At 39.6% G+C, this 25,777-nt stretch overlaps 1 protein-coding gene across 3 annotated transcripts in view; it reads right to left on the bottom strand.

Annotated features, from left to right (window-relative positions):
* Positions 1-25,777, bottom strand: part of LOC121885534 (transmembrane protein 132C-like) — a 177,871-nt gene that overhangs the window by 67,782 nt on the left and 84,312 nt on the right. For all 3 annotated transcript variants that reach the window (XM_042395079.1, XM_042395077.1, XM_042395078.1), the window contains exon 4: positions 2,995-3,138. In XM_042395079.1, coding sequence (XP_042251013.1) covers positions 2,995-3,138 — 144 coding nt within the window. The remainder of the gene's footprint in view (positions 1-2,994; positions 3,139-25,777) is intronic.

The raw sequence follows: 25,777 nt of genomic DNA, 5'->3' as shown, positions 1-25,777 counted from the left end.
TAACAAGACCCCCTCCCCTCCCCATACGACCAATAAGAGAGCTATAAATGATGTGACTGGGAACCTCTTGAAACTCCAAAGCCTTGTTTTGGTCTCATTAATAAAGCAGGATTCTGCAACAGCAAGGCCTATTTGTTGCCTAAATGTAATTGTAATTCAAAAACGATTTCAGCGGACAATTTAGGACAACTGATTTTGTTCCAATTAGGAAATCAAAAGCAAAGCAGTCAGGCAGTGTGTCCAGTCAGGTATGGATGTCTTTTGAGTTTTGCCAGACCACAAAAACACACCGCTGGTCAGGAGATGAAACGTATGTTGTTTTTTCCATGTGTGGTGAGCATTCTCAAAACTTTTTCAATAAAATAGAAAAGACCATGACTGCTGCTCTCCCAATAACAATTTAACCTCATGAAAGAGATTTTCTGAATTAAAATTCTGTTTTTGATAATAATCACATTTTTCAGTCCTTGAGTGATTGCTTTTCATTCACTGTGCTACAGTTATTCCATTTGATATGTAAGCTAAAGAAACCGAAAAGTGCAGGGTCACGCCACGTGTTGCATTATCATCTCAACACTTCAAGGTAGTCTTTTGTCGATCAGAGAACTGTGAGGAATAATACCAGATCCAACATGTATGACCTTGATTTCAGCAGTCCTGTATAATTCAATGTCTCTTCTCCTCAGCGGGGCCGTAAAAGAGTTGCATGCAAATGATAGAGGACTTGTCATTCATCACTGTCATCACCTTGACACTGGGGAGGAAATAACAGCCCAGTCACTTCCTGGGTGCAGCTACTTTGTCTTCGCCTAAAACCGTTAGCTGCCATGTTGAATGTCTGTACGTCATTGACACACACAGTGCACACACACACACACACACAAAGACACACATACTTATTATTAGGTAATGGAAGCACGGTCATATAAGCAGCAGTCACACACACATGAGCACACATACATACTTTGTCATTATTTGAAAGTTGCGGGTGTTCTCTCATGCTCTGTATTTGATCAATGTCACTGAATTTTTAAAATGCTTTTAAAGATTTTCATTATCGATTAATCCTTCTCTTAATTTCTTAATTAAAGACACAGTGAACTAATTATAATAATAATAATCCTGTGTCTTTGGGTTAATTGTTAATTTTTTTATTAAAAAAAAAATAGATATTTTTTTTTACATCCCTGTCTTTTCTCTTCCTGTAAATAATTTTCAAATGTTTGATGACTCATCTTGAATTCAGGGGCGTATGTAAAAATGTTTCCCATCAAATGCAACTTTGGGCGACTAGCTAACCACACGCATCATATAAAACTCACCACTTGACTTGAATAATTTGACCGCTTGTGTGGGTGATAGTAGCTAGCAGAGCAGCATCATAGGGGGAAGTGTGCGTGTTATATCAGTGAGCAAAAACTTTGTATTGATTTCCAAAAGAACGCGGTTGATGCAAAATCAATTCATTTCTCCCTTGTCCTAATAATAATGCACTGTGTTTGGTAAGACCCACCTACTTCTTAGCAGTCCAGTCAAATCTGAAGGCTTTAATTCAAATCCCTCTTGTAATTATACAGCACCCACACTTCTGTTTCACTGACTTCAATTGATTTGTTTGTTTGTTTGTTCGTTTTTTCACTGGGCCGTAAAAAGTCAGAAAATAATGAAAAATGCTCATCACAATTTCCTAAAGCCCAAAATGACCTCTTCAAATTGCTTTTTTTGTCTAACACCCAAAGATGTTCAGTTTACTCAATTTAAGACAAGAAAAAGCAGCAAAAAGCAATGAGAAACATGAACCAGCAAATGCTGAGAAAAGACTTAAACAATTAATCGATCATTAAAATAGTTGCCTTTTAATTTTCAGTTGCCTAATTGATTAATCAACTAATCATTTCAACTCTAAAACAACTAAAATCCACTATTTATAATGATGTACACCAGTATTGTTTTTGATATTCCCACTGTGCTTCATATTACTGCCAACCATTTTCAAAGAATACCACATATTTTAGATGGATTTCCTACCTTCAAAGCAGCTATTTGTATTTAATGTATGGTATGATTCAAGGACTTACTGTCATCAGTTTTGAGTGTCATCTTTTCAACAGCAGCCTCTCTTCCTCTTTTTTCTAATCCTTTCACAACATCCATATCTGCTTATTTTTTGTCTCCTGGATTAGATTTTTGACAACACAGCTCATCAATGTACAGACTTTAAGTAGTTGGATGTCCGAGCATCACAAAGAATTTTGAAAATGGTCCCTGCTCGCAAGTGCATTACCACATCATGATAATAACATTGACAAGTCAGTCTACCTATTGTAGATATAAATCTTTAAAAATGGGTCACAAATATACAGTATGCTTTCTTTTGACAGGAAAGGCTAAATCATTTTCTAAAATAGTCTAGCCCTATAGATTTTAGCAAATGCTACTCATACAGGGGTATAGAATGTATTTTTGGGAATGATTTTCAGATACAGATTTGGTGCTCTAGTGAGTATTTACAGCAGCAGGACTGTGTATGTGGGAGCGACTAAAAATAAACTACAGTACCCACGTTCATCCTAATGAAGGAACATGTCCCCCAGTGCAACGGTGTAGCTCACTGATGTGTTTTTAATCGTTTTTGGACAACAATGGAGGTTTATGAGACAGAGGAATCAGCTACTGAATATCGGGCTGTGTCTGCACAGACTCGTTAGTAGGATCATTTGATTGTTGGTTTTGTTCTTTTCACAAGATTTGTTGACAGTAAGAAATACTGTGTTCTTTGAACAATACATTTTAATGACTACAGTGCTAAGGAAGGAATGGTTCAAATGCTGAGTCATGTCCTCTTTCATCATTACTTTGCAATCTACTACAAAGCTACTGACTGTCTGAAAAATTAACAAGTGTGCTGCTGCTTTTTGGTTGTTCAGCAGTGTGTTCAGTTCATATTTCATTAGTGCATTGATTCATTCTGTAGAAGGAGTGAGTCAGACATACCTTTGACTGAAATTGTTCTCCTTCCTCCGACAGTGAAGGGTAACAACCCTGTGACCTTCACTTCTGAAATCCTGGCTCACTGTCCACACAACCGGGTTACTGGCGCTGGCCCCCAGGAAAGCCACTCCATCCTTCAGCTTGACCCTGAAACACACACACACACGTCCATAAGTCAAAAAAAGACATTAAATTAAATTATACTGGAACTGTCCGCAGGATCACAGTCCTGGTGATGGAAACAGTTTCACAAACACACGTCGACTTTTTACTCTCTTTCTCAGACACAGATAAACCCTCATGGTCTGTCCCTCACACTCAAACATGCAAGGAGGACATGAAATTAGCAACTACAAGAAGTTGGACGATAGTAACAGACTGATTAAAAGTATGCTTTTAATGATAAGAACACTAAACTGGGGCTAAAAAAGAAGAAAGAAATCTTTTTGAAAGGCTTTGGAGGTTGCTTGTTCCTGAGAAAACCATATGATTTCTTGGTTGATGAAGGAATTTCTTTCTACGTTTGGAGCTTATCCATTTTGATCAGTATATAATGAGTGAAAAAGTCTCACATGCCCTTTATTCATATTTTTGCTTGGGATGAATGTTGCTTTAGCAAAGTCAGGCTGGCAGGTACAAGCCAAATTATTTCATTAGCAGTGATGAAACCCAGCATCAGGACAACAGATGGCACGTTTGCTTAATTGAAATAATCACAAGTCAGGGGTAGCAAGTTCAAATTAACCTCTGAAAAAGTGTATTTAACCAAAATGAGTGTATGTTGAATGTAGGAGTAGCCTTACATGACAGGTCTTGTTTTACACACTATAATATCCCAACATCAAGACTCTCTGGAGCAATAAATAGGCGGCATGCTCCAGCTCAGACAATTTTTGGTAATTTCCCCTCACACCTGGGGTTTTAAAAGGAGTCCAATTTCCGCAGCCTTCATGCCGCCTCTGCCCCTGCCCCACCCTTTTTGTCCCTCCATCACTTCCATTACTCTCGGTCACAGTCTGTGGGAGGCTGTTCAGGTGCCAAAGAAGCATGACCTCCTCCTCTTCCAGTATACTGACACGCTGTTGCTTTCTTCCTCCTTCTCTGTCACATGAAATTACCATGAAGTACATGAGCACCTTTCAGTACCTTTTCCAACATGACAAATTGCTCTTGTTCAAATCACTGGCACGAATGGGGCAGAATATTTTATGTGGAGGAAAAAGAAAGAAGAGAGATGGCGAGGAAAAGCAGATCTAAAGTAAAAACACCAACAGCACAAAAAAGGTGAAGCGAAAGAGACATTTCTATTCAGTGAGATATGAACGTTGGGTAATTTTTCCCCACATCAAAATAATTGGAGACTGTCCTCATTCTGGAACTGCAAAAGACTTGTAAAAGATAGAGGAAAAAAAAATCTAAGCATTAACAGGGGATAATGACATGACAAACCATGCAGCAGTCCTTAGAAGAGCACAGTCATTACATCTTCTGCGTTCAACCGGTCTTCTTTGATCTTATCCAGGCTGCTGAGGCGGTAATAACTGGTCTTGTGTTGGTTGCTGCTCCTGACGAGTCAAGATAAAGGCTGCTGGTGTGGAAGACGCAGACAATAACTAGGAGGAGATGACTGATTGCTGTCTGCCCTCCTGTTTCCCAGTCGTCACCTTAGCCAAGGCACAGTAATTACTGCAGACTCATAAGCGCATTCAGCACTGACAGAGGACTAGAGGGGGAACGATAATCAACTAATATGGACAAACTCTGACAGTATTTTATGTGCTGTATTGATTAAGCATCAAATGCCAATTTGAAGGTGGGAATTTTTTCAGTCCCCTTTTGATTTTTTCCCAGCTTTTTAAAAAACTTGTATAAGTTGATTGATTGATTAGTTAATCAACAGAAAATTAATCTGTAACTATTTTAGTAATTGAATAACTGTTTTTAGTCTTTTTCCAAACAAAAAATGCCAAAGATGTACCCCTCCCAGCTCAAACTGATAGTTAACTGAAAATCTTTGGGTTGTGGACTGTTGGTTTGACAAAACAAGACATCTGCAGACATCACCTAAGGCTGTGGGAAATTTTAGTGGTCATTTTTCATTATTTACTGACATTTTATAGACAAAATGATTAATTGAGAAAATAATCTGCAGATTAATCACTAATGAAAATAATCATTAGCTGCAGCTCTAAATTAATCAGTGAATTAATTAGACAGATTGATCAATACTGTTGTACAATGAAGAACTCCTGAACTACAGTGTCCGTGTGCTGCCCAAGGTCCTGATACATTCTTTTCTGTCTCTCTCTCTTTCTAATCTAAATAATGCTCATCTGTTTCACACTTGCCTTATATTTCTCTCTCATCCTGTTTCTTCCTCCTGCATCATACTCCCTCAATTTCTCTCACACTCATGCCCAATTTGACAGACAAATCCAAGCATGTGCTATAGCCAACGAGCGTGGGGGCTAAATTAACAAATGCCATGTTGTAAATGAGATTGGTTTGGCTAATATGATTTCTGGTGAAGGGGTGGGGGGTGGTGGGGGGGTTGGGCGCAATAAAGGAAAGCAATTTGAAGGGAGGTTTCCTTTCACATGCATCAGCACATGAAGCTGCCTCATTAATTCCTTGAAAACCTGCATCAGTGGGATGAGTATTTACAGATGAGATGAGGTTGTCAGAAAAGACAGTTTTTGGCTCTACCTGATTGATGCTCCGAAATGACACCCCAGTATGGCTACTGCCCAAATAACATGTCAACACACCTTGCACTCTGGCATGCCTCTTGCATGCTAAATTAAATAGCAATGCACATTAATATTAATGCACTTTACGCAGCAGGAAATTAAATAGAATATAAAAAATTCTGAGTAAAGTGGAAGACGTAGTGAGACCAGGAGTCTTGTGTGCAAACACCATATAGTATATTATATATAAGGGGTACTCAACTAAAAGTTTTAGAGGTCCACTTAATAAATTGAAGTATGAATTCTTCACTGCATTCATTGTTGAACATGTTTGATGTTACAATTATTTTGCTGGAGTCTTGATATCACAACTTCAACTGGTTCAGTTTTGTTCTTCCGTGTTTTACGTGTTTTTGGGATAGTTTTATTCAAAACAGGCATGTTTGGTGTCATAGTGGCATTTTGCGTTCCCACTCTGCATTATGGCCATTGTTTCATTGCAAATCAAACACAATGGTCTTGTACTTCCCTCGGGGAAAATGTGTATTTCTAAGTCCAGTCATCCTTAAATGCATGTTTTTCACTGTCATCCTTTCTTTTTTTGTAACAGCTAGTTTCGAACAAGCCATTTTACTTTATCAACCGTAGCTCCTCCTTTCCACAACCTTGCTAACTGTGGCGACTAGCGGGGAGGCTGAACGAAGACAGCTGAGGTGATGTGATATCGATGTGTCACTCAAAAGCAGTCAGGGTTGGGTTGGGTTTTAAAATCAAAATTCAAAAAAGCATTTGTAGGGCCCAGACAACAAAAGCTTTATCACCTCTAAGCTGTGTCTGAAATATGTTGTGTATATTCACTGTTTGCTGTTTAGCCCACTAGTGTGTTTGACATTTTGTAGTGTTGAATTACTGAATTATACCCTTCATAGTGGAGTCAAATTATCCTACAATGCAACATAAACAGTAGTGTACCATCATGCGTTAGGAAAACGTCAACTGTAACATCAGTTGTAAAACACAGAGGTAGTCACTGTCATTATGCTGAAATGTGTTCCCTCACTCTGTATTTAATGAGAAGTCTGGCTGCTCTGTTTTGAACCTACTCAAGCCTAAGCTGATCCTAATTGCTCAGACAAGTACACATTGTTGCAGTATCCAGACAGGATCTGTGAAACACATTTAGTTTTTAGGCTTTTGAAAAATACCTGAACATCGATATTTTACATATTTTACTTAAGTATTCTATCACTGCATTAGTAATACACACAAACAAACCCAAAACAGGGGTAGAACATATTTGCACTGCACTTTAAAACAACAAGGCTCAGGCGAAGGAGTCGAAGAGCAGCATACCTCTCCTTGAAAGCAACTGCACCCAATTTCAGCGGACCTTAATAATACTAATAATAATAAGCTTTATTTAAATAAATTTTAGCACCTTTCAAAACACAGTTACAAAGTGCTTTACAATGAAAACATAACGCATCTAAGACAGAGAGAGACTAAAACAAACTAAAAGCCATTAAAAATAAACACATGAAACACAAAGGGAGTAAAATGCAAAATTAAAAATAATAAACATGAAATTAAAAATAAATGCAGTTAAGTAAAATAAGCAGGCAGCCCAGGTAAAATCAAGAAATGCTTTCCAATAAAAGTATATTTTAAGAAAAAACTTGAAAGAAGAAACTGACTCAGACAGCCTTATTTCTTCGGGCAGGTTGTTCCAGAGCCTCAGGGCCCTGATGGGAAAGGTTCTGTTCCCTTTAGTTTTCAGCCTGGACTCTGGAGGAGACAGAAGACCTCTGCCCGAGGATCTCAAATCATGCAAAGGTTCATAAGGGATTAAAAGGTCTAAAATATAATCTGGAGCTGGGTCATAAAGAGCCTTTAAGGTAATCAGTAAGATCTCTCAAAAAGGGAGCCATTGTAAAGAGACTAAAACAGGTGTGATGTGATTTTGCCTCTTAGTTCTGGTTAAAAGCCTGGCAGCTGAGTTCTGTAAAGTCTGTGGTCTTTTCAAAGTTTTTTGATTAAGACCAAAGAAAAAGCTGTTGCAATAATCAAGGTGTGAGGAGATAAAAACATGTACAACAGTTTCTACATCTCTAAAATTTAAAATAGATCTTATTTTACACTAAGACACCAAGATTTCTTGCAACAAGCTTGAAATGTTGTGACAGGTAACCAGTAGATCTATCTTAAAGAATGCCAAGATTAGTTCTGTCAAAGGCTGCCCTTAAGTCGAGCAGTACAACAACTGAACACATGCCTGCGCCAGCATTCATTAAAGGTTGTTAGTGACTTTGAGAAGGGCTTTCTCAGTGCTGTGATACTGGCAGAAATCCGACTGAAACTTTTAAAATACTATTGTTTCCCACAGCAGCAAGAAGCTGCTTTGAAACAATTTTTTCAAGAAATAGAAATAGAAAACGTATAAAATTATCTAGGAGGGTAAGATCAGGCCCAGGTTTTTAGAACAGGTTGGACATGAGCAGTTCTAGGACACAACCAGTAGACAGTGAGCTGTTCAAAATAGAAAGCAAAAGGGGCCCAAAACATTCCATTACTTCATATAAAAACTTGGTTGGAATTATTTCAAAATTGCTGGCGGATACTCTCATATAAGACATGATTTCTAGAAGTTCAGGCACAGTACTAGGGGAAAAATAGCTCAAAGTATCCTGGTGCAGGTGGTCAACATCTAAAAAGGTAGGATTGGGGGCAATACTAAGTCTTATTGACTCCAGCTTTCCAGCAAAGTGTGATAAAAACTTTTCACAGTCAGCATCACAATCAGCAGAGCCACAAGGAGAGGCTGAGTTTACTAAATGATCAACGGAAATAATTTCTTAAATAGAAATCTGGGGTTGCCCTGATAGGCAGAAATAAGTTCAGAAAAATAGCATGTCCTTGCATCTTTCACCATCCTATTATAAAGGAGTAATAACTCTTTCATAGCCACAAAGTGGACCTGTAGACCTGATTTCTTCCATCTACCTTCTGCTTTTCTGCATTTCCTTTTACAGCTTTGAGTGTCATTTAACCAGGACTGTCTTTTAGTCTTTGGCTTAGATCCAGTCTTCAAAGGAGTTTTGAGATCTAAGGTTGAAGAACACAGAGAATTAAAAGAATTAACCAAATCATTGGTGTAGGATATATCAAGAAACACATTGCCATGAGAATTAAACAGTGTACAGAATTTAGAGGCACTAAGCTCATTAAAGATGCGAGTGTACTTAGAGTGGGATAAAACAGTACTAGCAGCCTGTAATTCACAGTTAAAACCTTTGCATTTGTGATCAGATACAAACACGTCCATAATTTCAGATGATATTCTCAAACCAGACTAAAGACAAGGTCTAGAGTAAGGCCATGGTTATGAGTTTGTCCAGACACATGTTGTTGAAAGTTGAAAATTTTAGTGATATTTATGAATCAGTAGCCAGGATATTAGAAGACTCGTCAACATGAATATTAAAATCACCACAAAGAACAATTCTATCATAATTTAAAAAAAGACTGGATAAAAATTCTGGGAGCTCCATCAAAAAGGAGCCAGCTGGTTTAGGGGGGCAAAAATGCACCAGGTGTGGGCCACCAAGTTTAAACGTGAGCACTTCAAAGGAAGAAAAACCGTTACAAGTTATTAGTTTACATTTGAAAATCTTCCTATAGACGGTAACAAGGACACCACCACGACCACAATTCCTTGGTCGGCTAAAACAGTCATAATAGATCAGATCATAGATAAAATCATTAAAATCATTCAAATAAACGTCTTATCAGAGAGTTTAAACAGTCTGCACTGGATTAAAACTGGAGTTAAAAGTGGAGCTGGGGTTTTGGTCCAGATCTTTATTATTATTACAAGAACCTTACAACTACATGAAGCAGCACTAGAAGGATCAGTAATTCTTCTTTTCTTCTTGCTCAGTGGCTGCTGGTGGCTGCTGGTGCCTGTGGGCTAGTAGATTACCCAAGAAGGGCTGGTATAAGCTACCATGCTGCCGCTGCTCACTAATGCCGTGATGGGAACCGGGAGTGGTGGCACTGATTCCTGAAGATTCTCCAGAACAGAGAATCTGTTTGATAGCAGAAGTCCTTCTTGGCTAGTGTGTGGTAAGCGGAGCCTTCTGGCTCTCCCTCCACCACATACAGTAGACCACCGCTCAGCGGGGAGCGGTGTCGAGCAAGCTGGTAGCGATTTTGGATTGGTCAAGTTTAATCCATGGATCTTCAGCAAATCCCGACATGGAGTGCAACTTGGGCAGAGGGGCTTCATCCCTGATGGTGTTACCAGCCCATGGAAGAGTCTTTTCCACTGTTTGTCCATCCTCTAATTGAACAAGGGTATAAGAGATTTGGCCCTGCAGCTCGTCAATTTTCTGGATTAGACTGATGCAGCTAGGGCACCCAGGTGACTGGTAAGTGGGAATAGGAACGCCGAGAGTTAAAACAATAAAACCATAAAACTCAAAAAACTGGTATACACACAAGGCAGGGAATGTGCAAGAACAAACTAAAACGTGGCTATAAAACATTTAAGATCAATAAAAGCGTTTTAAAACCACCAATTAAAATTGGCTAAGAGCTTCAGTCAAAAACGTTTTACTACTCAAGTGGAAATGATGAGGTTTAAGATTGAGATGATAATGAGTGGATAACAGGAATGTTAACATGCTGCGATTCAAAAACATGTTCCTTACTAGATGCCAATTTGGGCTGTCTTGGTTCCTATGATAATGAGTAAAGATGAGGGGGAAAAAGGCCAACATGATGAAGAGGATGAATGAACAAGAGAGTGTCTATGGGGGCTGAGGGGTTATGTTTATTGGTAGGTCAGGGTTGGCTGGGGGTGGATTGTGTAAAGGTCTTTGTAGTGAGTACAGGGATAGAAGGATAGTTTGGTGTTAAAGGTGTTTGAGCAGAGCAAGATTGGTGGTTTGCAGAGACCAGCCCGGTGAATTGGAAAAGACAGGCATTGTATAAGAGTTGATAAAAAAGGACAGAAGTGTCGGGGAAAACATTCAGTAGAGGAGAGGAGTTGAAGAGAGGGCTTTTTTGGTTAAGATACTAGGATACAAAGCTGTAGTCAGCACTGGCATTTTGCTGCCTGTTATGGTCTAATATTTCCAACAGTGAAAGAGGGAGAGATACAGTATGTCAATGTCATTCTCAAGAGGCCATTGGCAAGAATATTTTACCCACTAAACTTTATGTACAAATAATAATGATAAAAATGACATAAAACATGAGGAAAGTGGTTCCCTGTATTGCCATCCATAACAGATCTTTACTCTGGTGAGGAGGAAGACAGAGAACCAAGAGATCCTAATAACTACACACACTATCCACACACACACACACACACACACACACACACACACACACCTTGGTGTGTACCTAAATCTGATATAATGTTAACACATTGGCAAAGAGTTGGCTGGTGGACAAAGCTAACCTTTAGTGAAGATAAATGAAAGTGAGAACAATTGCTCTGATATCAGCACCATCACAAAGAAACCACCTTTGCTTCCTACATCACAGAACAGCTGCTGCAAAGGGAGACCCAGATGAGGAAAAGTTGCTGCCTCAATAGCCAGGACTGTAATACAGATGAGCCACAGCACATTCATACATAACCTGCTACTAAGTTCTGAGGCATCATTAACTAACACCATTGAAACGTTTGAAACTACTGAAGAAAAAACTCCCTTAGATGAAAAATTGGTCTTGTGATTAGTTAAATGTGAAACACACAATAACTCATGGTTGGGCACATTTTCTGAATTCATTTAAAAAAGGCAGTTTAGCTGAATTCAATTTACTGACAGCAAGCGAAATTGGCCAAATCACATTGAGCTACTTTAGCTGGCCCATGTCCCTTAATTCTCAAACACCTGCAGCTAAATCCAGTTATGAAATAAACACACAAGCTGTTGGGCATGGAAACCCTTTATGTTCTCTCCCTCCCTCTCTATCTGTCTTGGTTAAAAAAAAAAAAAAAAATCTCCATCACCTTGGGGTAAAATTAAATTAGATAGTGGCTAAAGACAGGTGAACCAGGCTGGGAGCTGGTCCAATAAATTAGTAAGGTGAAACGGGGCTGCGCCGGAGATGCTCAGAATCAATTAGCTGAGGAATAGTTGTCGGCTGAGTGTTTTTAGGGGCGAGTGGACACAGGCCGATGCCGAGATAAAGAGAGAGCTAATTCAATTAATGAGTTTGATGCTGTTCTTCCCATTATCAGAGCTAGTTAAAAGTGCTGGTGCGTGGCAACGCTGCGAACAGAGGACAAGATTAACGCTATCAGATAAAGAGTGCTTGCCAGACAAAGCTCATCTCCACCCATGCATTCTGCAGCATTTCCCTCTGTCTCACCCTTTTGTTTCACTTTCACCAATGTCTCCTATCTTGCTCTGTCTGCCTCTATCTTTTCCCGCTGAACATTCTGCTTCCCTTTCTATATCTACACACACCAGTCTTTCTCACATCACTCTCTATCCCCCTCCTTCACCAAAGCCCCTGTGTCTATATCTGGTGCCATGCAGTTTAGTTTTTATGTCTCTCTATATAAAGCAAGGAATCTCTGTCTATCTGTATGTATGTTTGTCCTTTGCATATCTCAAGAACCATTCATCTGATCTACTTCATATCTGGCGGATGTATTGCTTGGGACTAAAGGAAGTGCAGTGTTGAGTGTGAAGTTGTTTGGATGAGCAGTTCTCAAGAAATATATATAAAAATACCTCATAAACAACATTGATTTGCTTCTTCTTCTGCCCATGGAGTCAACACGTGGGAATACAGACAACGCCACTCTAGCATTGCAAACCACATTGTGGACGGAGGGGGGGTTTAAACATCCATAGTGATAATGACTTGGAAAAAGTTATGAGATTTATGCTCTACTATTGAACTGTGTACTGTGAACAAAACTTGGCATGTACATTCAACACTTACTCTGTCTGTCTGTCTGTCTGTCTGTTCTTCACATATCCAGAGAACCATTTGTCCAACCGACTTCACATTCAGCAGGTGTATTGCTGGGGACCCAAGGACGTGCAGTGTCGAATTTGGTGCAATTTGGACACGCGACACGTTTAAACTTTGAATAAATAAGCGAACAGCAAACCGCTCAGCTCTGTGTCTGAGTACAGCAGGGGCTGTTTGATATAATCACCCTCACATCACAGCAGGGTGGGGCTTCTGAGCTCTGACTTGCTGAGCGGTACAAAGGCACACGGCCCACTCAGTTAAACTGGCCGAAAGAGCATATACAGGAGAAAAAAAACAGAGGCAGAGGCAGTAAAACTAGCCAACAGGAGCACAAACACGTTTGATTGGCAGCAGAATAAACCAATGGAAGTCCATAAACTGCTTCTACGGTTCAGCCTCTGTCTAGTCTCACTGGTGAAGTTTCTGTCTGGATTTAAACCATTTCATTTATTAATTCCTTATCGTTTTAATTGATACGTTTGTCAATTGATACATACATATGCAGTTCGAGAAATAATAAGCACTCGGCCCATTCCGAACAGGCATGTTTTGAACGGGCACTGAACTAGTTTTTTAAAGGAACCAGATATTCTGCACACTGTAGGTCACTCTTATTTGCTTTATTTTATTGTGACATTACGCTCAGTAAACCTGGATCAGGTAATTTGAAGATAAATTAAGTAAGGTGAGTACAAGTGACTGGCAGTGTGCAGGATCTCTGGATCACCCATCATCAAGAAATCTGTTGAAAATTTCTAGCCATGCTAGTGGCAATGCTCTGGGTCGATCTAGACTGAAATATCTCAACAGCAACTTTGGTGATGCCCTGACTTTTCCTCTAGTGCTCTAGCGCTTCAAGATCCAATACTTTGGCTTATTTATCTAACAGACTGGTTTTCTTTACAATTAGTACTACAGTCTCACAGAGTTGCTAGCATGACTATAGACCAGATTGCCTTAGTCTTGTTTATTTTTACTTCTTTCTGCTTGCCCTTTTTAATCCTAACTCTTGTATGTGCTTGTGAGGGACTGAACAGCAATAGGCATAATGCAAAAAAAGGGTTTTTATTTTATTTTTACCCCTTTGATTTACAAAGTGGTGTGTGGTAACTGACTAAATTGGGCCCTAAAAGAGGTCAGCAAAACAGAACTGAAGTGAAAATACAGCAAACTGAACTGCATAACTTACCTGACCTCGATAAAGATGAAACTGACCTAACAATGAGTAGGCCTATAGTACTTGAAAATGAATCGATGAACAAATCCATGAACTTTTAACCTTCAGCTCAAGCTAAAAATACATAGGAGACCACATCATTGAAACCTACACAGTGCAATCCAATACAAGTACTACCTCGTGTCCAAGCTGTAGATGCAGTCCCCGGTATTTTTCTCCACTTGTTCAAAAAGGAATTTGTCACTTTTGACTTAGAATGAAAAGGAAGATTTAAGGAATGTCCTGTGATATATTCAAGCAGACTATGATCTAACCCTCTAATTTCCTCTGGATGTTGCTGCAAAAGTGCTGCTGGAAAATGAAGCCTTGTGTGAGGCTTATTTGGTCCTTCACCTCACCCTTGTGAAATGTCAATTTCACTTCTCGCTGCCATTGACCGTCTCCTTATCTCATCATTCTTTACAGAACTAGACATTGAATGGCTACGCTTTGAGGATATTGGAGCTGTGAAGGGTTAATAGCTACCCATCTACCAAGGGACAAAGATGATCAAAGGGAGTACTACTTAAAGGGCTACTTAGGCTTTTCAACCTGGAGTGGATTTTATTGAGTGCTACTTAATTGAGGAGATGCTGACTGTCACCAAACACTGGGCACATTTGCAATCAGGTGGCTTTACAAGCAACTGTGCTGTCCAAGAAAAGCACAGATTTGCTTTTCACTCGGAGAGGAGAGGAGTTGATTGCCTTCAGCCAAATTCTCTCTTCATCTGTGTGTTTTTCTGGATGCCTGAAAAAACATGCTGTGATGCATCATCTAACATCTAACATCTCTTTCGCAGTCTTTTTTTAATTAAAAGGAAAAGCAGCCAGATGACTGACATATGGAGTGTGGACCTGAGCTTTGGGAGCAAACTCGCGCCTTTAAAAGAAAAAAAAAAAAGAAGAAGAAATAACTGTCAGAGGAGTGTGGTTGACTTCAAATGAGAAGAGGTTCAAAATGTGAGCTGGCCATAGCCTCATGACATGAACAAACCCATGACAGATCAAGAGCAATCATATGGGCAGGAGCACTGAGAAATGAATTCTAGTTGAATTCAGAGAAGCCCCTGAGCGTCCTCTCAGAGGGAAGGAACATTTCAAAAAACCTGGGCAAGGTGTCATATATACAGTACATCTTAAATACATCTTGGTGGTAAAAAAAATATTACTGCCAATAAACGACATACATAATTTGGATCCCAAGCTCCTGATGTTTTGAAATCTGTATTTCATTCATTAAATGAGACATTTGTGCAACAGCTAAACAATGAAAAAAAGGATATTTTTATATACTGTGAGGAAATGAAAAACAGACATTGAGTCCTTGTGGTAATGGCTGAAAAGCACATTACTACTTCAAAAGTGGGTTTCAGAGAAGTGCCATGCTATATGAAGGGTTTCACATTAAAAAAGAATAAATCAATCTCACATAACTACATTTTATTGAACATTAATGGAATCCTTAAAATGTAAATTTGTAAGCAAAGCCCTCAAAAGTGCTTCAATAATAAGATAATGACATAGCACTTACGTGGAGGCCATTTCTGCATAATTCATGGCTGCTGTTTTGGGCCAGAATACAACCCATACATAGGGTATGAAAGTGAAGGGTAAGATGTAATTAAGGAATTATTTACTTAAAAACGGGAAGCAGAGGACAAGGATGAGAAAGACAATAATAGGAAATGAAATTGTTGCTCATATAAAGTGGAATTTATCAAATCCTACAGCTTGGAGCAGTCAATGACTTTGTTTTCTTTAATCTGCCCCAAGCTCTCATTATCTCCATATGTCACATTATATTAAAGCTCACTTCCAAAACTGTAGGAGAAATCTGTCAAAGAGAAAGGCAACAAAGAATACATGACATTCTGAATAAAAAAACAGGGTGGATGTGGGTGGGTATTGATTGAAATGACAAGGAGCTTCATGTGTGTGCAGTGATTGTGTACATGAAAGCGGGCCAACGGGATGATGACACTGAGGGGTGTGACAGCGCAACACCCACTGTGGCCAAAAGCAAGTCACCTCCAGTAAATCACAGCCCGGTTCCCCTCATGACTCAAAATGTAAAAATTTATGAACATTACCAATCTGGTGCCCTACATGTGGGATGTTTAACCCTCATTTGAGTCATGGGATTTGTAGAGGAAGCATGGGATTTCAGATTAACACAAATTTGAAATATGTGTCACCATGGTTTTCCTCTTAAAATTTCATGTTTGCAAAAATGTATGCCAAGTAGTGTACTAAAAAACTTCCCATTTTTCATTTGCTTTAATGCTGGGATTTCAGGAACTCACTACTACTGCTGCTGCTGCTGTAGATTAGCTGAAGGAATGAGGTCATGTTGCCGCAGACAGAAGCTTGATCCCTATGGCTGCCATTTGAACGGAAGCCTAGCCAGTTAAATAGGGGACAGGGCAAACACATGCAAACACTGCTTCCAGTAAAACCTATTTGACATAAGGTTGCATCCAGGGGATAAAAATTAGACTTTGCATTGAATCTGTTGGGTCGGACGGATGATCCTGGTCTGATCCAATATTTAGATGGACGCAGAAGGGGGCCAAGCAGTATAATCTCAGGATGTAGCAGGACAGATTATGGCAAGTTGGAAAACCTGATGTAGGAAGGGTTACACAGATTAATAGTGATGCTGTCAGCTGTAGCAGTAACTGGGCACATACAGGAGCACTGCAATACATTTATTTATGTAGCCCCAAATTACAAATTTCCCTCCAAGTGTTTTGCAATCTGTACATCAAACAACACCCTCTATCCTTAGATGCTCTGTCCGGATAAGGGAAATCTCCCCAAAAAAACCTTTTTAATGAGGAAAAACTGGAGAAACCGCAGGAAAAGCAACAGAAGAGGGATGGCGCTGCGTTAGTAAGATGATGCTTTAAATCAACTTGCGACAGAAGAGGCAAATATTTTAAAGACCTATTGTGCAATACTCTCAGTGCTACACTTGTTAACATACTAACATTAGGTGTCTTTGCTGTCATTGTAAACATAAAGACATATCAGCATCAATACAGATGTATTAGCATTTTTTATTGCAGTTTTATTGCATATTGCAGTTGCATTATATCTGATGGTCTACTATGCTCATATCAATAAAATTAAAAATATGAATGGAGCATTGAACGGGGCTGCTTGTAGATGAGATAAATTTGATATCTTCACTAAAAGTTATCATTGAAAATGATTTCCAGACAGACGATATACAGTACTATCAGAAAACAGCTTTTGTAGCTTTGCACATGGAGGAGATGGAAAAACAAAAATTCATGATTGCCATATGTATGCAAATTACATCAATCTGAAGCCATTACTGAAACAATTAATCTTTGGCAATCACTAAAACATTTTAATCACGATCGTTACAAATGGTTGACTATTCATTATGCCCTCTAATTAGATCATAAATTGTATGAATACACTGTTGTGGGAGGTTTTAAAGGATGTGACACGCTGGGGACAAACACAAAAGCCAGCTAGGACTGATGAAGTGTACCACATTGATGGCACTGGGAGTCAGGGTTGCTGAGAAGGGACTAAATGCCTGTTCTCTCCTGACTTCATCTATGAGTGATTTATTGACTGACTGACTGGGGGTTTGCAGATGTCTGGTCAGGTGATCAGGATCAGGGGTCAAATGTTACAGTATGTCATTCAGCTGTCCTGAGGCTAGGGACTATCAATATTCCTGATGTAATTGATTAAATGCTACCTGCTGGTGTGAGTGAGCTGAGTGAGCCCTGGCAACAGCACAGACACATTCTTGGTCTAAATGTCATGTGTTGTTGTCGTATATGTCAGTGTTGTGACATTTGTGCAGAGCCGTGGGAAGGCAGTAAAGTAAGTGCTGGAGCGGCAATGTGACAAAAAAGATGACAGCCACCATGCTAAAGCAACATCTCAGACAATGTCCGTCGAAAAACTGCCTAAAAGGTGTCACACAATGTTTTCAAAGTGTGAGAAGAATTGGCTCTTAGTGAGGAAACTTCAATAAAATGAATTCCATCCTGGTTTCATTCACACTCTCAAGGTTATGTTCACATAGTCTCAACCATCCTCAAGGCACGACATGAAGCATTTGTCTGAAACATCCACCGACACCATGTGCAGATTATTGGAAAATGCTGAGGTAAAATTTCAGGTGAATCAATTCAGGCCTGATCTGTAAAAGCTGGCAGGTCAGCCAGTACATTAGCCCCATTTGCACTTCATTATGTGCACCAGTGGGCAGTACACTCACCATCAGCAGGCTCCACTACATACAGGAGAAGGGGAAAGGACCAAGTCACTACAGAGTCATCTGGCAAGGTTTAAAATGTGTGCGTTTGTCTGTGCAAATCTGTGCATTTGTGAAAGGAAATGAGGAATGTGAAAGATGTGATGGGGACAGAGAGAAAGTGAAGTAATCAAAGAGAAGATAGAGGGATGCCTTAGGGGTTGAATAACTGACTTTGATGAGGGCCTGAATGGAAAAACAACAGATAATCTCTGCTGGCTGCTGTGCTTTTCTGTTGTTACAAAAAAGTGAGAAAGGGAGAGTTTTTGTTTGAGTGTTTGTTTTTGAGTGAAATACAACCCTACCTCTCTCCTCACAGCAAGACAAAATTTGATAATCACATGAGGATTTACAGATACAGATATTTTTATTTGATTTTTTCAGAGTATTTTGCAAAATGGAGCTTTGTTATCAGTCACATCAAGAACAACAGATTCTCCAAAAAAGGGTGTTTCTCCCTCTCTCTGACTGCCTTTCCCATCATCATACTTTCCTCTCTAACTTGTTATTTTTCTCACAGTTTCCCTCACAGGGACCTGATCAGAGATCTGCTTCACGGCACATATTTGTGTCTACATAGGTTTTTAAATGTAGCTTGGAGAAAGCCGTAAGTCTTGGAGTCAGAGCACTGCCTGATTTCTAAATCCCTTAACATACTGTAATATGGTGGTACTGATATAAAAATGAGCAGCATGAAACTTTTTTTTTTTTATTGGCACATGTTGCAGTTATTGTGTAGGAAATTTTAAACGCTGAAGTAAGAATTTGAATCAACTGAACAGAAAAGTAAAATTATTCTGACTCCACTGCATAACAAACAGTAAACTGGCCTCAAAGCCACAATAAAGTAAACATCTCATTACTTGTTTTAACAACCTTCCCAAGACAACTTCTTCCTTACCAAATGGTTTCATCATGCACAGTTCCTGGTGAACATTTCAGAGGGGCCACAGTGGCTTATTTTGCACTCACTTGGAAGCGCATGCTTTACATCACTAAAGGAGAAATTCAATTTAGGTGAAATTTAGGGCTTGTACGCAAGTTGACCATGTCAGTCTCATAAACACAGTAACACACACACACACAAACACCCAGTACTAAGAAAACATCGCTTCTCATTATAGTTTTTCATCAAAACCAAAATATGAAAAAAAAATGGACATGGGTCCCATGTCCATTTTTTTTTCATTGTAGCTGTCATCGTGTCAGTACTTGCAAGCATAGCAAGTATTCTTGCATCACGTAAATAAGCAACTCACCACTTTCTATAATAATTTATGACTTTGTGCCAAGCATCACTTCATTTTTGTTTGCCCTTGTCATCTTGGAGATGAGAGTCATACAAAATGATCTTTCACTAATGATCTTTTCCTCCACAGAGATTTTTCAACAGCTGGATAAGACAACATTTCTTGGCTTCCTGTCAGTGTTTTGGCAAATCACTGCAGTGCTTTCAGGAGAAGTTTGCCCTCATTCGCATAAAGTTAAACGTTTTCAACTTTCAGCCTCTCCATTTTCTCAGATTGAGAGTAAGGCCTGAGCTGCCTGCTGTCCTACAATGCCTTGAGAGGAAAATTATGCGCTTTCAATGGTGTTTTGAAGTATTTTTAGTGTATGCAGCCATGCTGTGACTGATAACTATAAACTATTTCAAATCGACATGTCCATTTCCATCCAAAATTACCCTTTACGGTTTTCTGATCTGACACCCCTATCATCAGGAGAAATTTGTCAGCGCCTTTCAAAATGCATATGACCATTTTCCGATCTGCTACCTCTGTGGTTAAGGATTGGTTGGTTTAGGCAGCTTGAACTTCTTAGTTAAGGTTATGGAAAGATTGAGGTAATGGTTAAGAAAAAACAATGTTAGTTGTTGGTAGGAGATGGTCTCCAGTGTCAAAGTGAGATACTTTGTATGCCTTACCATCCACCCAGACCTTCTCCTTACCAGGTTTTGGGGCTCAGATACAGTAGTCATTATTGACATTACCACAAGAGGTCGCACGTCAGGAAAATGTATCCAAGCAACCAGTCTTAATAAAGTGGCAACTACCACAGCTTGAGGCTGAAGCCAATGCAGAAGTTTCTTAAAGTGCAATGCCACCGATGGTAGCTAGATGCTGGCTCCAAAAAATCCCTGACTCCAGTTGACTCCCATTTGAAAAGCGTCAACTTCCCTCCAGAAATATTAAGTCAATGGTCTTCAATGAGTCAATATGACTAAGAATATTGTTTTACAATGTTTTTATATGACTATAAATACTAAGTCAATAGTCCTCAATAGTCATTATGGTCCCAATCACTAAATTTGGGCCAAAGTGTACTGGTGGTCATTTGTAAATTATTGCTCCCTTAATAAGATTTGAGACTTATAGTAGGCTTTGATGTCTGTCATATGGGCAAAGATTGACAGCTGTGATTGAGTGTTTGTTCACCTGCTGCTTTTTCCAGCTCCAGGACTCGCACTGAGCCAGACTATATTTTGGTAAGATTACAATACCCGCCCTGTTAACAAAGTGTTCTCCATTCAGTGTTCCCAGTAAGCTAACGTTTGCTCTGGTCCGAGGTAGCCAGATGTGTTTCTGGAACAAAGGTAACACCCTGCACTCTTTATTTGGAAGGTCCTGGCTCCAAACGGAAAATATGGCACCATACATAAGAAGCAACTCTGGGCTTCAAACCAGCTCCAATGCAAACCATATATGTATATAAACCACTGTTTATATACAGTGTCTTGATTCAATTGACCCACCAACGCATGGTACACAGAGCAGCTTATTATACTGTATGACTTGATGGTCCTGTGTTTACACACAAAGACACACACACTCATGCAATCTTGTACCCCCCCCCCCCCCTTTTTCACTTCCCCTGCAGGAGTCTGAGCAGCTCCTCTGAGCAGTGTGTTGCAGCAGTAATATGGCACCAGGGGAATGGGTGGCTGCCGGTGTTTTAACAAGGATGACTAACTCACTTCTCTCCTGTATGTTAGTAGTGCTTATCAGCCCACACCATGCCCTGAGCACTGCTTCCACTTCACAGGGCCACCAACACCTCGACTGCCACTGGATGTTTACACTGATCCCTTCATAGAGGGCTCCCTTGGGCTGCTCTCTCTGTTTGTGTGTTTGTGTGTGTACATGACTCCCTTGGGCCACAACACAGCTTGTCTGCATTGAGCCTCGTGGAGTGACAATGCCGGGTCTGTTCCTCCAGACCACAGCCAAACACTGTGTGCCAGGGACCAAGCGATGAAAGAGTGAACAAGGACAAGTGGTCATTCAGGCTTGAACCACCTTAACGTGAGCAAAAACTATAAAGTAATGGGTCAAATATAGTAGCTCCATATTTAAAAATACATCATAATTTTCCATGATTTCTAAAGCTGGTCTGCAAGCAAATGAAACACCTCGAACATTAAGACTCACATAGAAATATGGCTCTAACTGTAGTCTATGATGAGGGCATAAATAAATAGTCACAGCAAATTACTATGGTTACATTAATAATAAAATTAAGGGTGCTTTCATAAATAACCTGTTTAGCGCAGTTCAGAAAAAACTTGAGCATTTGCCCATTTGACTCAGTTTGTTTAGGCTGGTCTGAAAGCAGATAGAGACTGCGTGAAAAGGTGAGTCCTGGTCCAATTCCAAAGGGACTCTGGTATGGTACGATTGCAGTTTTAAATGGGATGTGTCATGTACATTTCCAGGTCTATATTTATATTCTAGGGCTCTACTTGAATATCTTTGCATGATTAACAGTTCAAAAAACTTATTTATCTTATATACTAGCCCTTTATGCAGCCCCCTCAGTTCAGCCTCTGCCTGAAATAGGCCATTTTAGCCCCTGTCTCTTTAAGACCCTGCTTGCGATGAGCTCACTCCATTCTGATTGGTTAGCTGCAGCCAGCTCTGGATGTTACAAACAACAGTAGTCAGATTTTGCTTCTTTTACTTGTTCTTTACTCGATCTTCTGAGCCCAAATCTGATCCGAAATATGCGAGTGGCCAATGAAAACAACCCATGGAACAACCTTAGCAACAAAGGCTATGGAACAGACGGCCGTTTGTGGGCATGCAGGAACAATCTGATATCAGTTCAATGGGAAAGTAGAGGTAGCTTTGCAAACGGGGTGTTGAGAGTAGCCTGAAGCCTGGGCGTTTGACTTGAAGGCAGCATTTTATGTTTGTTCACCTCAAGTTTTGGGACTTTGACCATGTTGACCACAGACATCTGACATAATAAGAAAAAGACAAAAAAAACATATGTCCCCTTTAACATAAACCAGACCAACCACAGGATTATGTGATGGTAGATGTGATTTTAGCATGGTCCAAAAACCATCTATTTCCTTGTGAACTTTCAGTGACACCAGAGAAGATACATAAACACATAGGTAATAAGCTGCAGCATGACATGCTTTCAGTAACTGTAATAAACTCTGTTTTATCTCTAAGCAGAGTTTTCTGATCCAAAATGGATCAGAAAACTAAAAGGCAACAATGTATATTATTTTTTCTTCAGCATGGACCAACTGAACCGAACTACCACTGCAAGCAATAGCACAGATGAACTCCGTCAGGTCCTACCGCAAAAAACACTCTCCTTAGGGATTTCTGACATGTGAGCAGAAAATATACATCATGTAATTATTTTTTCAACCATTTTTCAAAGGTAGAAAGGCTTATGACATCTAAAAAAAAAAAGGATAATTGTGCCAAAAAGAGAATCAGTGATGATGTAAGGTCATCTTTCATCATCGTTCTCGACAGCCCCATTCAGCATATCATCAGATTTTAAGGGTAGTGTTTTCTGTTATCTGCACCGACATGTGCTCTTCAGTCTGTTAAGTAGCACTCAGTAGCACTTAGTTAAGCACTGACCAGTCAATATACTACAGCCAAAATTTAAAACATTCACATTTTGGCAAAAAATGTACCAGTGCTTGAAAAAGTCTTTCATTAGTTGCTCAAAAGAAAAAAAAAAACTATAGCAGTACCTTGAAGTATCAGCTGGCCACTCTGTCAGTAAGACTGCATTTAGTTCTTTTTGCTCCCCGTTGCTCGTTTCACTCCATGTCTCTTTCAGGCCTTGACACTAACCAGCAGGAAGTGGCCGAGACAGGGCTATAATTTTCTTCTCAGGCACATTAATGAGCAAGAAACACATGAAAACAGATCAAGATACATCATCATCACACACAAATATGTATTTTCACATCCACCTCATTTTTAAAGACACCTATAGGTGTGTGTACTCACATACAGTCAAACATGTCTGCAGCTCACCTAGATTTTTTATGTCACTCATTAAAGCTGGGAACAGATCTTACGATTATTGAATCCTGCAAAGGCACCTCAAACATAACAACTATTCCCACCCCATATCCATCAAATACAGTTTGTGTTGCTAATTTATGCTGCAGTTTGTGAGAAAAATGACAGAGAGGAAAAAAATTAAATTTGGATGAGATGGTAGATGAGGAGATGAAGGCAACAAGGGCTGCAAACTCCACAGAGATAGTTGAAGAAAAGTGAAGTGAATAATACTGTGAATAATACTAATAGCACAAAGCACTATTTCACTGTTCACTTGCTATTTTTGGCCGGATTTCTTTTTTACTATTATTACTTCTCAAGTGATGACAACAGTCCCAAATCTAGTCATGAAAATCAAAGCATTTTTAAAGTAATCATTATGAGAATGACTGGCAGCGACTGGATCAGAAAGAAAATTATTAGAATTGTTAACCAAAGATGATTGTATGCTTTTATCCCCTAACTGCCAACACCAAATGGTCCAGACTGGAACAGACAAGGTCCGACTTAATGTGATCAGATGTGACTAGTAGGGAAAATTGATATCTAGACCTCCTCAGTGAAGTCAAGTGTTTGAATGCATTTTGTATTAGATGATTTAAAAATTAGCTTTCCAAGATAATGGTGGAGTATTTTGTGAATACATAGTACTGCAGCATTAGCAAATGAGCAGGTCTACCAACACACCGTACCATTTAAAAAACACACATCCAGCCAACTCTGATAGGGGAAATGAAATAACTCCGTCCATGGTCTCCTTTCTATTTTTAAGAATTGATTTTGAGCATTTGAGATTCATGACACTAAGAGTTAAAATCGCATCAAATTGTGAAATTTCCAAAGATTCCCACCCGTCATTGTGACCTCCATATCACAACTGTCATTGGTCCTTCTATTGGAGATGTGCCTGCCTAAACATACACAGAAACAGTTGTTGTGTCTCCAGTGAGTCAGTTTGTCACAGAGCTGTGGATGAGCTATGTGAACAGTCACAGGAGTGTGGACATGAAGTTGTGACTGTAGGAGTATCACTACTTTTCTATTAAATCCTGCACTCATTAAGAATGGGCACCACCTCCCTTAGGAGGAAAACAAGTATTGTTAAATTAATCAGTCACATAACCAAGAACTGAAATTCTTTATGATACAGGGGCTTCTGTCTTCTGCTTCCAAAGAACACAAACAGACAACTTCTTGCTGATACATGAGGGCATTTCTTTATAGCTAAATGTCTAAGGAATGCATGATGAAGAAAATAATCAAACAAAGGAATAAAAGATCTTTCGATGATAAGATGGACCTTAATTCAGTGGGCGATATTGAAGTGGATTATGTGACTCAGAATTATCAAAGGATGGCAAGACGCTAGGAAAATAATCAACTTCTCTAAGGGAATTAATTTCTATTCGACATCAACTCATATCACAGAAAAGCTGTGGATGTTGCCTTCTTGTTGAAGCGTCGTGTAGAGATGAATCAGTTCAGCTGATTTCCCAAAGTTGCTGTGCAGTGTTGAGTCTGCTGGTGCGGCTAACAGCTGGGTGCAAGCCTGTTTGCCTGCAATGCTCTATCGCGGGGAGCCTCCGGTGTAGGCTATGCTCCTAGGTGACTCTGCAGAATGTGGTTAGCTGCTGAGCGGTGAGGGCTCGACTGAGGGGTCTACCAGTTGGTCCAGCAGTCCCGCTCTTGGGTCGATGGAGCGGAAGTCCAGGCTGATGCGTGCTGTCCTGGTTCGCGGAGTCAGTCAGACGTGGCCGACGATACGGCTCTTGTTGAGTCCTTCTGATCTTTTGGCTGAATGTCGGATAAAATTAATCTGGCTACACTAACTTCTTTAGCTAAGCTCGTCAGGTAGTAACAACAAAAGTTGGCTGGACAACAAAAACACTACCACATAAAAAAAAAAAAAAAAGATGAGGCTTCTTGGTACAAAAATATAAAAAGACAAAAAAAGAAAACAGTTCCCTCAGCTCGACACTGAGGTGGATGGAGGCTTGTTTTAGAAAAAGGTAAAAATGTATCCATGCTTTAGGTGAGGCAATAAAGAAAAATAAAGCAGACGTCTGGAAAAAAGGAAGTGAGCTCCTTGTTGGAGCAAGTTGAGGGCCAGTCTGAAGCACGGAAGTTGGTCGGGCTCTTTTTTTTTTTTTTTTTTTTTTTTATAAATCAACTTAGCCAAAACAGGCAGCATTTTGGGTGTTTTTGGGAATTGATAAGACACTTCCTGACGAAACCTCTACTGAAAATTGATT

This window comes from Thunnus maccoyii, chromosome 19 (assembly GCF_910596095.1).
Source record: "Thunnus maccoyii chromosome 19, fThuMac1.1, whole genome shotgun sequence".
NCBI classification, from domain to species: Eukaryota; Metazoa; Chordata; class Actinopteri; order Scombriformes; family Scombridae; genus Thunnus; species Thunnus maccoyii.
The sequence above is the reverse complement of the archived record's forward strand: the minus strand, read 5'-3'. Positions and strand labels throughout refer to the sequence as shown.